The sequence below is a fragment of the Cervus canadensis genome, chromosome 20 (assembly GCF_019320065.1).
Source record: "Cervus canadensis isolate Bull #8, Minnesota chromosome 20, ASM1932006v1, whole genome shotgun sequence".
NCBI lineage: Eukaryota > Metazoa > Chordata > Mammalia > Artiodactyla > Cervidae > Cervus > Cervus canadensis.
In genome coordinates, this window is record NC_057405.1 from 40,173,527 (window position 1) to 40,192,886 (window position 19,360).

General features: G+C 36.4%; 1 protein-coding gene across 1 annotated transcript in view; it reads left to right on the forward strand.

Annotated features, from left to right (window-relative positions):
* The window catches only part of LOC122422595 (triadin-like), a 196,773-nt gene that overhangs the window by 90,191 nt on the left and 87,222 nt on the right, over positions 1-19,360 (forward strand). Inside the window, exon 5 of the mRNA XM_043439032.1 lies at positions 17,529-17,588. Within this exon, the coding sequence (XP_043294967.1) occupies positions 17,529-17,588 (60 nt within the window). The remainder of the gene's footprint in view (positions 1-17,528; positions 17,589-19,360) is intronic.

Genomic DNA, 19,360 nt, shown 5'->3' on the forward strand with positions numbered 1-19,360 from the left:
TCCTTCAGAACCATATATACTCGTTTTAGGGGGAAGGAAAAATTGGTCTTCAATTTTAGGGACATAGAGACTGTATGAGATAAATCATCACCTGCCTTTAAAGAAAGAACCCAAATCCCCTCTATATTATGTTAAATTTCCTTTTTTCCCAACTGTTTGCTCTATGAACCAAGGAGCGTCTTGAAGTTTGAACAGGACTCAAATATGAAGGCTGATATTCTGTGAGATTATTCCTGATGCATGCCAATGGCAGAGAAAGAGGCTCTTCTTAGAGCAAAACAAATTACATCTCCTTATAATTGTGTTTTAAAATTTCCCTAAAGCTCCTGGGGTTGAAAGAGTCCAGTAAATTTAAACTCAGTTCTTTCATTGTGTATTTTTCTCACTTTATTGAAATCTGCAATAGCTCTTTGCAGTCAGGGTGAATAAGAGAGAGCCAGGAAATTTGAGCATCATAAATATTCAAGACTCTAGGATGAGGCCATTCAGAAGGTTGTATCACGTCATCAGGAGTAAGATAGATGGACACGTTTCTGTGCCAGAGATTTCAATGCATCAATCTTTGCTGGCAGCTTTGGTGCCTTACACCAGGCTGAACATAAAGTGTCTGAAAAATACTGTGCATGAAAAAAGGAGGAAGAATGGAAAGGTGACTAAACTTGTTAAAATTCATAGCCCCAGAATATTGGTTACCAGGTTGGCCCTAGTAACACTGTTAAGTATATACATTTATCTTTGGACTGCTTATCTAAATAAGTCTAGATCAAAACTCAGCTCCATTACTGCACTACTGCATATTCCCCTTAGGCTGCAGAAGGAACTCAATGCTTTATCTTCTGCTTGTCTTTCCCAATATTGATCAGGCTTGTGAGGACAGGAAGCAAAACCCGGAGAACAGACAGTGGGCCTGGAGATGGGATTAGAATGAAAAAGACTGAGGAGGCTGAGGTAAAGTGAGATCTGACGAATGATCCAGAGATTCACTTTGCTAGGGAGTTGCAGCTGTAGCAAATTGTGGATCCAAAAGAGCTCATTTCTACCAAGGCAAGCAAACTGGAACTAGAATGTTGGATATAATGATAGTAACACTGGAGCTTAAAGGAGCAAGCCTGTTAAAGCAAAGGATTAAATTTTGGTGCCAACATCACAGAGAATAAAAAGGCTGAGACAGCTCAGCTGTGGTCTAACCATTTTAAGTAGTTCCTTTTGGAAATAAGGTTGGATAAGTAATTTAAGAGCCTATGAATGAGAATAATATTCAAGATGCCAAAGGAATATTTCACGCAAAGATGGGCACAATAAAGGACAGAAATCGTAGGGACTTAGAAGCAGAAGATATTAAGAAGAGGTGGCAAAAATACACTGAAGAACTGCACAAAAAAGGTCTTCATGACCCAGATAACCATGATGGTGTGATCACTCACCTAGACCAGACATTCTGGAATGTGAAGTCAAGTGGGCCTTAGGAAGCATCACTATGAACAAAGCTAGTGGATGTGATGGAATTCCAGTTGAGCTATTTCAAATCCTAAAAGATGATGCTATGAAAGTGCTGCACTCAATATGCCAGCAACTTTGGAAAACTCAGCAGTGGCCACAGGACTGGAAAAGGTCAATTTTCATACCAATCCCAAAGAAAAGCAATGCCAAAGAATGTTCAAACTACCACACAATTGCACTCATCTCACATGCTAGCAAAGTAATGCTCAAAATTCTCTAAGTCAGGATTCAACAGTACATGAAACGTAAACTTCCAGGTGTTCAAGCTGGATTTAGAAAAGGCAGAGGAACCAGGGATCAAATTGCCAACATCCTTTGGATCGTCGAGAAAGCAAGAGAGTGCTGGAAAAATATCTACTTCTGCTTTATTGAGTATGCCAAAGCCTTCGACTGTGTGGATCACAATAAACTGTGGAAAATTCTGAAAGAGATGGGAATTCCAGACCACCTGACCTGCCTCCTAAGAAATCTATGTGCAGGTCAAGAAGCAACAGTTAAAACTGGACATGGAACAACAGATTGGTTCCAAATCGGGAAGGGAGTCCATCAAGGCTGTATATGGTCACCCTGCTTATTTAATTTACATGCAGAGTACACCATGCTAAATGCCGGGCTGGATGAAACACAAGCTGGAATCAAGATTGCCAGGAGAAATATCAATAACCTCAGATATGCAGATGACACCACCCTTATGGCAAAAAGTGGAGAAGAATTAAAGAGCCTCTTTATGAAAGTGAAAGAGTAGAGTGAAAAAGTTGGCTTAAAACTCAACATTCAGAAAACTAAGATCATGGCATCTGGTCCCATCACTTCATGGCAATAGATGGGGAAATAATGGAAACAGTGAGAGACTTTGTTTTTTTGGTTCCAAAATCTCTGCAGATGGTGACTGCAGCCATGAATTTAAAATATGCTTACTCCTTGGAAGAAAAGCTGTGACCAACCTAGACAACATATTAGAAAGCAGAGATATACTTTGCCGAAAAAGGTTCATGTAGTCAAAGCTATGGTTTTTCCAGTAGTCATGTATGGATATGAGAGCTGGAATACAAAGAAAGCTGAGTGCTGAAGAATTGATGCTTTTGAAGTGTGGTGTTGGAGTCCCTTGAACTGTAAGGAGATCAAACCAGTGGATCCTAAAGGAAATCAGTCCTGAATATTCATTGGAAGGACAGATGCTGAGCTTGAAACCCCAATACTTTGGCCACGTGATGTGAAGAACAGACTCATTGGAAAAGACCCTGTTGTTCAGAAAGATTGAAGGGGACGACAGAGGATGAGATGGTTGGATGGCATTACTGACTCCATGGACATGAGTTTGAGCAAGCTCCCGAAGTTTGTGAAAGATAGGGAAGCCTGTCGTGCTGCCGCCCATGAGGTTGCAAAGAGTCAGACGCAGCTGAGCAACTGAACTGGGTGAGAGTGTGTTAGGTTTATACGTTTTTTAGATTCTTCTCTCTTCGATTCTGCATGTTCCCTCTTTCAACATCATGAGACACTAAGGTGCTGCATTGAATTGCCAGCAGTTTGCTAAAAGTTTTACCTATTCCAGGTTATGTTTTTCCTTTTAGAAAGGTTTGTTGAAAAATGCAACAAATGATTTTAAAAAAGCAAAGCAGAAAAACCATCAGGGATTCTCAACTCTGCATCAGATTCAAATGTTGTCCTAATTAAACTTATTTTTTCCAGAAGAGACTAAAGCCCATTTCAGACTGGCTTACTGGAAAAGGTTATTGGTTCAAGTGACTAAAATTTACAAAAGTAGAACTGGCTTTAGGGATGTCTAGATACGGCTTTTTCTATGGTGTTATTAGTAAATCTTTTCTTCTCATTTACTGATTCTGCTTTCCCTTGTCTGCTTTGTTTGCTTGATTCTCTGGCAACCTTTCCTGTCCTGGTTGCAATTATGGTTACCAGAAACTTGAGGCCAAAATTACTTACTTTAACAACTCTGGAGAGGAGCTTGTGCTATTTCCCATCTGTTTCAGCCAAAGCAATGTAGTTGACTCATTGATCCATATTGAGTAACATACTCTTATTACAAGCAATCAGGGGGTCAGGGATGTGCAACAAGCACTTTGTCAAGACCTAGGGAATAGACCCACTCTTGAAACTAAAAATTAGGTTTGTGTGTTTAGTCACCCAGTTGTGTTCGACTCTGTGAAAATTAGGTTTAGTATCACCCAAATACTTGTATTGATATTGGAAAAGGATTAGTTCCTAAGACTAAAAGAGGGTCACTGTTATAAAAATTGATTCCATTAGGAAAGTTACAAATATCCAAAATACCTAATTTTTACTTTTATTTTTATTTTTAATTTGAAATCCCAGATCACTTCCCACCTCAGAATTTCCAGAGTTTGAGTTGTATTTTTTTTTTTTAATCTCCACAGTGTACTTCTAATGCACACTCAGGGTGAGAACCATTGCAACCCAATGATTAATTCTAAAAATAAGGGGTTTGGGGGTTTCCCTGGTGATTGAGTGGTTAGAGCTTGCTGCTTTCACTGTCAGGGCCTGGGTTTGATCCCTGCTTGGGGAACTAAGATCCTCCAAGCCCTGAGGCAAAGCCAAAAAAAAAAAAAAAATTAAAAATTAAGAGGTTTTGGTGGCTTAGATGGTGAAGAATTTGCCTACAATGCAGGAGACCCGGGTTTGATCCTTGGGTCTGGAAGATCCCCTGGAGAAGCAAATGGCTATCCATTTGCCTAGAAAATTCCATGGACAGAGGGGTCTGGCAGGCTACAGTCTATGGAGTTGCACAGATTTGGACATGAATGAGCAACTAACATGTGTTGTGATACCAGTAAGGGAGACAGTTGAGGGTAAGTGGATAACTGCATATTTTGTTTACACATAGTGACTGTTTTTGTATATGAATTTGCTGTTAAGAAAATACTAAATTGTGAAGGATAAAATAAAAACTAATTCTATATCATTGTTGCATTGACCTAGATCATTGAAATAACTGTTGATAATTGATGCCCATCAGCTGAACACATCAACATTTTGAACATGACTGAGATAGCCTCAAATAAACACAACAAAGAGATGTTTGTGTTAGTTCCCTTTCTGCTATTAACCTACTATGGTTAAATTACTTAACCTCAGTGGTTCTCACATCTGTAAAACAAAGATGCTAGATTTACAGATGCCCAGGTCCTTTCCACCTATGATTTTTTTTACTCTGTTGTTGAATTGTGCAGTCATATGTTAATAATTTTTCTAAGGGTTTCAACTGGACTAGGACCTTGTGACTCAAAATGTGCTTAATGGGACAGTAGTTTTAGCATCAGCTGGGATTTAGGAATGCAGAACCAGGCTCCACCTAGACCAAATGATTCAGAATCTATATTTTAGGAAAATTCCCTAGGCAAGTCATATTCCCATTAAAATTTAAGGAATATTGGTTTAGACAGTAGGTTCTACTTCTGACTGTGGTTCTGAAACTACTTCAGAGTTAATTTAAATTGGAGATTCCTAAAAGGTTTCTCACCATGAAAAACACATACATTTGTGCTATAGCTAGGAATATGTTTTAAAATTTCTCCAGATGATTTTGACGTATAGCCACATTGATCTTGTCTAGTATATCATCAAATATGAAATACACATATGAACCAAGCCAAAACTTATCCAAATCTGTAAACTCCACCAGTAATTATCTTCAAAAAGGTATTATTTAATCATTTCCACCTCTGTCTGGTTTATGAACACATGGGAAACAGTTTCTCATTTTATTTTGTTGTTGTTCAGTCGTAAAGTCCTGTCTAACTCTGTGACCCCACTGCCTGCAGCACACCAGGCTTTTCTGTCCTCCACTATCTCTCAGAGTTTGCTCAAATTCATGTCTATTAAGTTGGTGATGATATCTAACTATCTCATCTTCTGCCATCCCTTCTCCTTTTGCCTCTAGTCTACCCAGCATCAAGGTCTTTTCCAATGAGTAGGCGCTTCACATCAGGTGGCCAAAGTATTGGAGCTTCAGCATTGGAGCAACAGTCCTTCCAGTGAATATTCAGAGTTGATTTCCTCTAGAATTGACTGGTTTGATCTTGCAGTACAAGAGACTCTAAAGAGTCTTCTCCAGCACCACAATTCAAAAACATCCATTCTCCGATGCTCAGTCTTCTTTATGGTCCAATTCTCACACTCATACCTGACTACTGGAAAAACCATAGCTCTGACTATAAGGATATGTGTCAGCAAAGTGATGTCTCTGCTTTTTAATACACTGTCTAGGATTGTCATAGCTTTCCTTCCAAGGAGCAAGCATCTTTTAAATTCATAGTCACAGTCACTGTCCAGAATGATCTTGGAGCCCAAGAAAATAAAATTTGTCATTGATTCTCCTTATTCCCCTTCTATTTTCCATGAAGTGATGATACTGGATGCATGATCTTAACTTTTTGAATGTTGAGTCTTAAGCCAGCTTTTTTACTCTTCTTTCACCCTCATCAGGAGGCTGTTTAGTTCCTCTTCACTTTTTGCCATAAGAGTGGTATCAGCTGCATATCTAAGGTTGTTGATATTTCTCTCAGCAATCTTGATTCCAGTTTGTGATTCATCTAGCCCTTTGTTTCACATGATGTACTCTGCAGATGAGTTAAATAAGCAGATTAACATAGATAGCCTTGTCATACTCCTTTCTCAGTTTGGAACCAGTCAGTTTTTCCATGTCCAGTCCAGTCCATGTTGCTTCTTGATCTGCATACAGGTTTTTCAAGAGACAGGTAATGTGGTCTGGTACTCCTGTCTCTTTAAGAATTTTCCTCAAAAAAAAAAAAAAAAAGAATTTTCCTCAGTTTTCCTTTGACTGATCCACAAAGTCAAAGGCTTTTGCATTGTTAATGAAACAAATTTTTTTTTTTTTTTGAATTCCCTTTCTTTCTCCATGATCCAACAAATGTTGGCAACTTCATCTTTGATTCCTCTGCCTTTTCTAAACCCAGCTTATACATCCGGATGTTCTCAGTTCACATACTGCTGAAGCCTAGCTTGAAGGATTTTGAGCATTACCTTGCTGGCATGCGAAAGAGCACAATGGTTTGCTAGTTTGAACATTCTTTGGCATTGCCTTTCTTTGGGATTGGAATGAAAACTGACCTTTTCCAGCCCTGTGAGCACTGCTGCATTTTCCAAATTTGCTGACTTTTTGAGTCCAGTACTTTAATAGCATTGCCTTTTAGGATTTTAAATAGCTCAGCTGAAATTCCATCAGCTCCACTAATTTTGCTCATAGTAATGCTTCCTAAGGCCCACTTGATTTCACATTCCAGGATGTCTGGCTCTAGGTGAATGAACACACCATCATGGTTACCCAGGTCATTAAGACCTTTTTTGTATAGCTGTATATTCTTGCCACTTCTTCTTAATATCTTCTGCTTCTGTTAAGCCTTTACCAATTCTGTTCTTTATTGTGCCCATCCTTGCATGAAGTATTCCCTTGATATCTCCAGTTTTCATGAAGAGATGTCTAGTCTTTCCCATTCTATTGTTTTGCTCAATTTCTTTGCATTTTTTCATTTAAGAAGGGCTTCTTTTGTCTCCTTGCTATTCTCTGGAACTCTGAATTCAGTTGAGGATATCTTTCCCTTGCCTTTTGCTTCTCTTCTCTTTCTTTCCTATTTGTAAAGCCTCTTCAAATAACCACTTTGCTTGGTTGAATTTCTATTTCTTGGAGATGGCTTTGGTCACTGCCTCCTGTACAGTGTTACCGACCTTGTTCTTAGTTCTTTAGGTACTCTGTCTAGCAGATCTAATCTCCTAAATCCATTCATCACTTTCACTGCATAATCATAAGGGGTTTGATTTAGGTCATACCTGAATGGCCTAGGGATTTTCCCTACTTTTTTTCAACTTAAGCCTGAATTTTGCAATGAGAACCTTACGATCTGAGCCACAGTCAGCTACAGGTTTTGTTTTTGCTGACTATATACAGCTTCTCTGTCTTGGCTATGAAGAATATAATCAATCTGATTTAAGTATTGACCATTTGGTGATGTCCATGTGTAGAGTCATCTCTTGTGTTGTTGGAGAAGGGTGTTTGCTATGACCAGCGTGTTCTCTTGACAAAACTGTGAGCCTTTGCCCTGCTTCATTTTGTACTCCAAGGCAAACTTGCCTGTTACTCCAGGTATCTCTTGACTTCCTAGTTTTGCATTCCAATCTCCTGAGATGAAAAAGACATCTTTTTTTGGTGTTACTTCTAGAAGGTCTTGTAGGTCTGCATGTGTGCCTATGTGCTAAGTCATTTCTGTCATGTCCAACTCTGCAACCCTATGGACTGTAGCCTGCCAGGCTCCTCTGTCCATGGGATTCTCCAGGCAAAAATGCTGGAGTGGGTTACCATTCCCTTCTCCAGGGGATCTTCCTAACCCAGGGACTGAACCTGAGTCTCCTGCAGCTCCTGCATTGCAGGCAGATTGTTTACCACTGTGCCACTGGGGAAGCCCCGTAGGTCTTCATAAAACCTCAATTTCAGCTTCTTCGGCATCAGTGGTTGCAGCATAGACTTGGATTACTGTAATGTTGAATGGTTTGCCTTGGAAACGAAGTAAGGTCATTCTGTCTTTTTTCAGATTGCACCCAAGTACTGCATTTTGGACTATGAGGGCTGCTCCATTTCTTCTAAGGGATTCTCACCCACAATAATATATATAATGGTCAGCTGAATTAAATTCACCCATTCCTGTCCATTTTAATTCACTGATTCTTAAGAAGTCAATGTTCAATCTTGCCATCTCCTCCTTAACCTCATCTAATTTACCTTAATTCATGAACCTAACATTCCAGGTTCCTATGCAATATTGTTCTTTACAGCATCAGACTACTTTCACCACCAGACACATCCACAGCTGAGCATCGTTTCTGCTTTGGCCCAACTGCTTCACTCTTTCTGGAGCTATTAGTAATTGCTCTTCGCTCTTCCCCAGTAGCATTTTAGACACATTCTTACTTAAGAGTGCTCATCTTCTGATGTCCTGTCTTTTTGTCTTTTTATATTGTTCATGAGGTTCTCCAGGCAAGAATACTAGAGTGGGTTGCCATTTCCTGCTCGAGTCGACCATGTTTTGTCAGAACTTGTCACTATGATCCGTCCATCTGGCTGGCCCTGTATGGCATGGCTCATAGCTTCATTGAGTTATATAAGCCCTTTCATCATGACAAGGCTGTGATCCATGAAGGTGTTCTCATTTTATAAATGGGGAAGATAAAATTTGCAGAGAAAAATAGGGAAAATACAAAGCAGAGAGGAAAAATGAATTAACCAGAAATTACTGGGTTTTTGTGGAAAAGGAAATGGCAACCCACTCCAGTGTTCTTGCCTGGAAAATTCCATGGACAGAGAAGCCTGGCAAGCTACAGTCCATGGGGTCGCAAAGAGTCAGACACGACTGAGGAACTCACACACACACACACACACACACACTGGGTTTATGGAAAAAATGAGATTGCACACACACATATATATGTTTTGCAATTTTTACAGGGGTCAATACTATACAGTGCTGAGATTATTCGTTTTCTTGAAAAAGTTTTGCTTATTTTAGAAAATTTTGCCAAGTAATCAAACATACAAACATATTAAAATAGGATTATATATGCTTATACATATGTATATAGGTATGTATGGGCTTCAATAACCCTGAAGGAAACTGTCCTCAATATTTGCCTATCACTATACCTGGAATGTTTCCTCACTTATTCAAAAACACTAGATGCATTAAGTAGGAGAAAGTATTCTTTTTCACCCTTCATTAATGGTTAGTAGTGCACTTTCCTCAAAATTTTTGTTTATCAGTGCACTGGAAAATTATAAGAATCATTAAAATACAAACAGCTACACATCATTTGGTATATTTATATAAAATACTGAGAATTCAGCAAAATATTCTCCTTCAGCATTTCTTAACTAGCCACTAAAGAGATAACTAAATTTGTTCAGTTATTTATCTGAACTTTTGTGTCCTAATAACAATTGGCAAAATCTTACAAGTGTAGATTCCATGTTCAAGTGAATAAATAATTTGAATTTTTAATATTAGAATAAAAATTATTAAAGATATTTTATATTGTCTAGCATTTGTGAGATATATTGAGAAAACATCTTGACAAAAGGCATTATTTAAAATCCACAACCCTCAGAACAATTTAATAAACTGGGTTGTCATCTAAAAGAATTAGGATGGTTGCCTTGGTGACAGAGATTATCCTTTCAATTTCTTGAGTCTGTCATTTTAAAATCTTGAATAGATAATATTTTTAATTTATTAGCAGTGTGTCATATAGAGAAAAAAATTGTGTGCTTTAAACTATCCATGTAAGACTTAAACAAATTTATAAACTGCTCAACAATAAACTGTGTTATGATTTTAAGTAGAATAACAATTTATAATAAGTAAAATACATGTAATATAACAAAATAATTCAGTAAGTCTTTACTGCAGTAAACTCATTCTTTGGACTTATTTAGGACAATCTATTTTACTAATTCTGGTCCCATTCGTTGCTGCTGCTGTCAACCTTCCTATTTGTTTTTTGTACATATGGCTGGCCTCTCTTCCTAAGTTAAATGTGAGTGTCAATCTCAGAGAGTCTTGGGAAAATTGGTTAGTCTGTGATTAACACTGCACCCTGGGAGATGTAGAGCTTAGATAAATACATTTTGATGGAATTAAACAGTCTGAAGATGAAGGAGGATAACCAAACCAATGAAACAAATTTTCATTTCTCATTGGGAGTTTTAAAGATTTTGGCTATTATGTGCTGCATGTTCCTGAGGAGAACGAGAAAATTCACCATTATACATAGAAGTTCCACTTTGGGCCACCAGGAAGATCACTAAAATTTATATCTGTCCTCTTAGGTATCCAACAGAAATATATACAACAAATGCCAACATGTCACTATTCTACATATACAATACCATAAATATATAAGCAGTGTTGTTACACAAAATAATGCAGATTATCACTTAAATGCCATAATCACAAATAGGAAAAACTGAAATGAAATATTCCTTAATATGTAGACCAAAAGAAATAGAAATTTTTACCCCCTTCAAGTTAGACAGGATAGCATATCCCACTTTAAAACCTGTTTCAACTTCTTTTTTCTGTTAAAATGAACATGGTTTTAATTGTCAATATTTTATTATAGGTATAATTGTCAATTATATATGTCAGTTCATAGTTGATATCCTGTGTGTAAGCATCTATAGATAACTTAAGGCAAAGTATTAAAATGCTCAGTGCCTTTAATTTGATTATTATTTAGCTTTTCAGTGTTCCAGGAAAACAATATTAAAAAACCCTAACTTATTGACACCCATGTTGATGACTGTGGGAAAAAATGCTTTAAAAATATATTGGTAATATGCTTTTAATTTTCTTCCATATCTTTGTATGGCTTGATGCTGTATTTTTATTTCATATTAGTCTTGAATGATATTCCATGTCTGGAGGCACAACAGTGTATTTCTTCACTTACCTGCTGAAATATACCTCAGTTGCTTCCAAGTTTTGACAATTATAAATAAAGCTCCTGTAAACAAATAAGAATAAACCCTACCTTTTGTGCAAGTGTTGCAATTTACAATATCTTTCATATACATTTTAAAATTTTCACCAATAGTAAAATTATGCAACTTTCTCCAGCATTTCTAATAGAAAGTAAAAAGGTTGAAAAATGCAACATTTTACTGTCTCAAAATTTTCAACCACACGTATTTTAGTATTTAAGTCGTTTGAGCATTGTGTCATAAAGAACAGGTGAAATACTATCTACCACAACTTTCTTTGTTGTGTAGGAGTTAATAGTTTATAATTTTACTCAAATATTTATTTTTTAACTTAGTATGTATTTATCAAGTAGTATGTGCCAATTATTATTGAAAATTTACTGTGAAACAAAATAGACATAATTTTTGCCCTCAGAAAATTTAGAATTTAGTAAGGGAGACAATAATAATAATAGCCAATATTTACATAATGTTTATCAGATGTCAGGTGCTGCTCTAAATCCTTTACATTTTAACTTATTTTATTCCTCATGTGAGTCTATGTGGTTGTGATGGTTTAGTCACTAAGTCATGTCCAACTCTTTTGTGACCCTATGGACTATATAGCCTGCCAGGCTTCTCTGTCATTGGAATTTCCCAAACAAAAGTACTGGAGTGGGTTGCCATTTGCCTCTCCAAGGGGTTTTCCCTATCTGGGAACTGAATCCAGGACTCATGCATTGCAGGTGGTCTCCTGCATTGCAGGCAGATTCTTTACTGAGCCATCAGAGAAGCCTAAATTTATGTAGTAGGTACTATTATAAACCTCATTTTCCAGATGAGGAAATGAAGTTTTCACAGCTAGTAGGTATGAGAATTATATTTGAAGGGAGCAGATTGACTCAAGCATTAATTATCTTCAACACTAAACTGCATTTTAGTACATGCCAGCAATGATACTATTTTTGTGTAGATCTTTTAATAGTTTATGTGTCCAGAGTTTTCTAACAAAATGCATTTTAATTATGCCAGAATTTTATTAATTTATGTCATTTTAGTATGACAGTTATTTAGTATGACAGTTATTCAAATAATCGTTTAATGACTACTGCAATCCAGAAATAATGAATACTCTCAATAATATTAATGTTTATTTTTTTCTCAGCATCATAATAAGTTATTACATCTCCTTCTCTTGTTTCTGAGCACTTCACAAGTCTGATGCTGAGACTAATACTTCTTCAGGGACGTTGAACTGTAATCCAATTACTTATTTGGCATTGGACTTTAGAAAAACAGCCTGACCTAGGAGGGTATATTTTTTATTATCTCCATTGAGTTATAACACATGAAAGCCAGAGTTTAAATTCTCTGGATTCCTTTAATAAGAAAAATGTCTAAATGCCTTTAAAGCCTAGCAAAGTGAGATGAATAACAATGAGAATCTGAAAGAAGACTTATAATTTTTTCTCCACTTCTCATATTTACACATACTTCCCTACAGATAATGAGAAATGTGATTGAGAAAGTCAGGACTAGCGAAAGTAGTTGGAATACACTTCCCATTTCTGTGGAAGTAACCTGCCCTTCTCTTAAGTACCCCTTGTATCATTACAAACACAGTAAACGCTAGTGGAGAACTGATTCATATCAGTTAAGGTTACCAATAATTCAATAAAGCGAAGGGTTTCCTTCCATTGCTTTCTGACGCACTGAGATAACTGTCACTCTTTCCCATTTGTTTTTCCCTTCTCCAATTATCAAAATTTTAAATTGACCTCTGTACCTTTAAGGACCTATGGATAGTCTGACACCTGGGACTGAAATACTTTGACTTCCTGCTTTTTAAGACACAAAGCAATTTCTCAGGTTTACTGTTACCAAATGGTTTATCATTCCAACTAGACTTACCTGAGACTTACCACATTCTCAGAGACACTGGACTGTAACCTAAAGTAAAGCACATACATTTGGAGGTAAATAATGACTGCTTTGACCTTTTTCTTTGTCCCTTGTATCCAGAACTGGCTCAGGTTTAGTGAACTATTTTTAAGGAGTGTCAAAGTTAAATGAAACTTTATGCTACTATGCATTACTGCTGTGTCGCGTAAGTAGAGGCATTCCCCTGTCTATAGACATTATTGAATAACTAGAAGCTAGTATTAATATATGAAATTTTATTTTTCTTTGAGGTTTGCTGGAAGACATAGGGTAATAAATTTCTACTTTACTGACTTGAATCTTTAAATTTAATTTTCTGTTCTCACACGAATGGCCCTTAGCTGGCAAGAGCAGTTGGGAGTAAGAAATTAGGCATTATCTGTTTATGAGAAAAAAGATCTTTCTGAAGTCTAAATTGGTAGCATGCTGTTACTCAGTTGGGCAGGAGCCTGGATGGTCATCATTTCCTGGCTGAAGTATAAGGAGATAGAACTGGCAGGCACACTGTGTGGAGGCTACATTGGCTTCTTTGGACATTTGATAGCCATGGACGGTGACAATAGTGATGTAATACAATCCCCAAAGAAAATGTAATGTTGCAATAAAACATGCAGAGACATTTAACTTATCCTTAAGTTTGAAAAGTAGGGGCAGAAAAATTTTCCTTCTTCTCTTCTAGGTTTTTTGCTGGTCTAGTAATTAAATTGATATAAGACAGACTAAAAGGAGAAAAGTGAAGTTCATACATATGGGAACCCCATTAAAAATATGAAACCCGAAGGGCAGCCAAGTGTTTAAGACTTAGATGATTAGCATCCTGAGCTCAGGAAAGGGAGAGTGGTCTGAGAATACCAAGGGAAGGAAGGCCTTTCAGAAGAAGGGACGATAGATGTTTGGAAAACAAAGATTGTCCTGTCTTACAGATAAGTTTCTTGTATCTCTGGTTATAGCTCTCTCTTTGGTACAGGCCGTCTTTCCATGTATATTTAGGCAGTTGAGGGGAAGGTAAAGAGCTTTTTCTGAATCTACTGGGCTTTGATTGCCTTATGCCGAAGAGATGTGTTTTACAATAGCAAAATCAGTTCCAATACAGAATCATCAGAAATAAATTTCTTTTGTCATCTATAAGCAAAGAAATGTATGTATGTATGCCTTTACAAAGTTGGTTGTACCTGTCTGCACTTACATGTACAGAAATACTAAGTCTTCAAGAGATCATCAAATTTAAAAAACTGTTGATGATGTTTTTGCAGAACATTGTCTATGTAAGTCATTATATTTCACTGTTAGCTGTAGAGATTTGTATGTTCACACACTGTATGTGTGTGTGTGTGTGTGTGTGAGTTTTAATCTGGGAGTCCCACTTTCAAAAAAGACAGTGGAGCTGTCTTAGTTTATTGAAAGCTGAAGCTCAGAATCAGAAAATGTTAGGACTTTGTCCTTGAGACTGTAATGAGCAGGACCCTCAGAGGCTCCCTGGACCAAAAGCCTCTCTGTATCACCCATTTCTTGTTTGTAGGGGAAAAAAGAAGCTTTAGTCTCTGAGGCCTTCTCTGAGTTCCAAATTGCAGACTCAAGCAATTACTAATTAAGGAAGTGAGGAGACACAGAAAAGTAGTCAATCTAGAAAAGTAATGATAGCTTCAACAATAGTTCAGTCTCAGAAGATGCAACATTTCATATAAATTTTTAATTTAGAATGTTTCATCCCATTTCTGTATTCAAATTAATCCCCTTTGAGAATAAGAAATTATTTCTTAAGGATGACTCCCTTGGTGCTTGCAAAGACCACTCTAAATCTTTGACCACTCTGAGTCATTTTACTTAATCGGACTGAGTTATACAAGGCACCAGTCTTCTTCATTGCTTCTGATGGTTTAAATAGGAGGGAGGAAGGAGAATGGTATGGGCAAGGGAGCATTTTCAGTTTGGCTTTATAATTCATTTATAGAAGATTTAACCCTGTAGATGACCTGAAAAGATAATTTGCCCTCCTCAGTACCAGACCAGTACTGTCCAAAACTAATAGAGTGTGAGCCACACGTATATTTAAATTTTTTTGAGTAGCCACATTATAAAATTGTAAAAAGAAAAAAAAAAAAAATAAGAGCTTCCCTAGTAGCTCAGCTGGTACAGAATCTGCCTGCAATGCAGGAGACCCCAGTTCAATTCCTGGGTCTGGAAGATCCCCTGAAGAAGGGAATGGCTACCCAATCCACTGTTCTTGCCTGGAGAATCCCAAGGACAGAGGAGCCTGGTGGGCTGCAGTCCATGGGATCACGAGGAGTCCGATGTGATTGAGTACAGCACAAAAAGAAAAATATGGAATTAATTTGAATAATATTTCTTATTTAATCTATAGTATCAGAGAATTTCTTCTTTCTTCCAGGAAACCTGTTATTAAGACCTTTCAATAGCATCAGACAAGCCCACCCAGATGATCCAGAATCATGTTATTTAAAAATCAGTAAACTATGAATTTTAATTATATCTGCAAAATACCTTCACAGCAACTTCTACATTGGGCTTCCCTGATAGCTCAGTTGGTAAAGCATCTACCTCTAATGTAGGAGACCCCAGTTCGATTCCTGGGTCAGGAAGATTCTGCTGGAGAAGGGATAGGCTACCCACTCCAGTATTCTTGGGCTTCCCTTGTGGCTCAGCTGGTAAAGAATCTGCCTGCAATGCAGGAGGCCTGGGTTAGGAAAAACTCCTGGAGAAGGGAAAGGCTTACCCACTCCAGTATTCTTTCCTGGAGAATTCCATGGACTTTGTAGTCCATGGGGTCGCAAAGAGGTGGATACAACTGAGCGACTTTCACTTTCAGCTTCTAGATGAGTGTCCATTTGAATGATTTGGGATCGTAGCCTAGCCAAGTTGACACAGAAATAAAACCACCACAATATGTCCAAAATAATATCATTCCAATATGTAATTAATACAAAAATTATGATATATTTTATTCTTTTTAGTATTAAGTCTTCATAAACCATTATGTACTTAGATTTATAGCGCATTTCAATTCAGATTAATCACATATCATATCCTTAACATGTACACATGTCTAGTGGCCACTGTATTGGGCAATACGGGTCTAGACAGTGACAAAGAGTGATTAGGCTATTGCTCTAAAGATATAACTTGTCAATAAAGGTCATTTGACAGTATCTAATGACATTCTTTGTGGTCATGACTAGGGGTAGTGTAGCATCTAGAATCCTTTAATAGGGTGCTGTGGTGCTCAGCACTCCACAGTGCTCACAATAGCCCTGCCCACCTCCAAATAATGACTTTTCCCAATCCAAAAATCAGTAATGCTAGGATGAGAAACCATGCTTTGGAGTAAGATCTGGAGACAGAAGGTAGAGATTAAAAATAATAATAATGAGAGATGCTGGAAGGTAAATGTTTCCTATGCTCTTTGGAAATCATTCCACGAACCTTGAAGACTTTCTTTGTTTTTTTTCCAGAAATATAGCTGGAAATCTTAACTTCTCTGTATCTCCATTGCCATTTTCAAAGTCATGAAGGGGATAAGAGTAGAAGAGTGGCTTTATAGATAGTATAACTGATTAATGGGGAAAATGAGGGGAGGAGATCTTCACAATGTGATGATTTCTTTAACTGGTGAATGAAAGAAGCTGTCTTCTCTGAAGATTTCCTCTAGTTGATCTTGATTTTAGACATCCAGAAAATTTATAAAAATGCAAATTCAAACCTACAAATGGAGAATTTAGAATATGTACAATAATTAGCACCATTTCAGACCATCTGTGGAATAAAGTTGTGATAAATAAATAAGTAAAACTCATTAGCATTTTTCTAAGAAACACCATGGTATTTAAGACCAAGTCTCTTTTCAGAGGTAGTAATCATATTTGCAAACTCTAATCTCAAATTTGCTTCTGTCTAAGTTAACTACAAATTCAGAATTAACTATATTTTCTGAGCCTTGGCAATGTATATATACTGAGCTAGCAGCAAATTGAATATATTTCTTAAAACCTGATATTTAGAAAAAATGTAACAGCTAACTAATTCTATGAAATGTGTCTATCTGCAGGCAGTAATTATTGGTTAAATGCAATGCCAAATTTTGATTCTAAACATGGCTTAGAGTCAATACTTCTGAGATATATTTCTTATTAGATAGTTACAGTTCATTTAACAAATTCTTAATTTAATATGTAAAAACTAAATCTTTCTAAATCTAAATGACATTTTTACTAAGGAGTCTTAATTTGTATTGAGAGTAATTGAAATAAAATGTAATTATAATTTGTGATCAGATTTAGCACTGAAAACAGTGGCAACACTTATTGATGTAAGTTTTAAGCTTTTTCAATAACTCTAATTTTTAGGTAGCTTCAAGTTTTTCCTTATAAGTCCTAAAACTTATATCAATAAATGAGGGATTTATGTGGCAATATGTTTCAATGATTCTTTCCTTTTAGATACCTATAAATTTGTTGAATAAAATAATTTGGACTTCATGGTAATATTATGACATTTAGATCATAGTTGTGATTTATATTTTGTATGTTCTCAAAAAGAGTTTTTAAAAGCAAATCATAATATTTCCTAGAAATACACAAAGAAAAGACTGAAAAACTGGAGAAACCTGAAAGGAAAATACAAACTAAAGGTAAGTGTTGAATTTTGTGTTTAATCTTGTTTTTTTCAGGGTATATATTTTGTACATTTCCATAAGAGAATGGAAAATTTTTATATTTAGTGCCCTTTTGTCTTAATTTTTCATAGTGTTTAAGTAAATTTACTTCTAGGGAAATTCTCTAGAAATATATAATGGTTAATTATTGGCTCAAAATAACTTCAAAATGGGTAACAGTCTTTCAGTTATTTGCAGTCAGCTTTTGTTTATTAAGCTAGGACCACAAGCATATATTTTGACCTATTAGCAAGCAATTTTCCTTCTTTAATCAGTTAATATAATAAATCTGAGTTCGGTTCTTTTTAACTTCAATGTTTTTATGCCATGCAATACCTTTGAAATCGTCAGCATAGAAATACAAGTTTTATCCTATCTCACTGATGACTGCTGTGGTCTCAGAGCTTGCTTATACAGTCTTAAGGGGTAGATGGACAATGACAGTGTGATAATTAATATCCTTTTCAACTCAACTGAATCTAGTGACTGAAATCTTGTGTTTGAGGCATATTAATAATGGCCAGCATTGTCTTGCTCATCTTACAAGCATCACTTTTCTAGCAGTGACCCATGTAGTCCTACTGCTTAAAAAAAAACAAAACACTTATAGGAAGCAAAAACGTTCAAAAGGACATGTTTATTAATATGCCCAAGTTTCCCCAATGGTCAATCTCATGTGATACTGGGTGAGCCAGAGCAAAAATAAAAACCTCTTTGTTACTGAATTTGTGTGATACAGACTGAAAATGAAAGAATTTTCCTGGATAAAAATTGAATGTTGTCTAATATTTATTATGTCAAAAACTGACTAGTACAAAATGATCTGCACAAATATCAAAGTTGCAAGTAGTAGTTTCATATAAGCTCTAATTAAGCTGAAATTATACCAGTATGTGACTCTACATTAAAATACCATGTTTTCTTTTTTAATATATTTCATGTACTTCCTTTTTGTGAAGAGTTCAAATCATTCTGCAAATATTATGTCTTTAATCCTAATGTTTGAATTGGTTCCAGATTGGTCAGCTAATCTTTATACAGTCAGGGACAATGAAGGTTGTTACTCAATTGAAACCTATTTATATTTGGACTTAGGGAACTAATGTCTTCTTTCTGCTCCCCTTCCCTTTTTGGTTCTTAATTCCTTCAGTCAGGGAAATTGGATACAGCTCTTGGCTATGGATTGACTAAGCTAGCCATCACTGAACTGGTTATGTGTTTCTATCGGCTGGAGGTTAAACAGAAACTCAACTGGTTCCACATGATTGGGGTGTCTGCTGTTTTATCTTGCAGACTATACTACTAATCTAATAGCAGTGCTGCTGGAGTGGATGTGGTGATCCAGATGGTACCATTTGCATTTTGGACCTGGCTCTATTAGAATCCTGCTGTTAAAGACTTTGAGCAGCGGGCTGTAGAGTGGGTTTATTAAACGAGTGAGTTTTGCATAATTAAAACAGTGAATCTGGCTGAAGTTTAAAATAAATTTCTGAAAGGCTGGGCTAGAGATTAGTACCTGAATATATTTCCTGAATAGATGAAATATATTTTGGGAAAGTGAACATTTCTCAAGAAAGAGAAAATAGAGCTTCAGTTGTTCAACAGTGAAATAGGCTTCAGAGATACTTTTTCTACAATTTTTTTTTTTTCGTGCAAGTATGAACAAAAGATTTCATTTTACTGCTTCGTTTCCTCATCCAGGTAGAATAGGATAAGACCTGCTTTCTGTTCCCAAGTAGTTTAGTGAA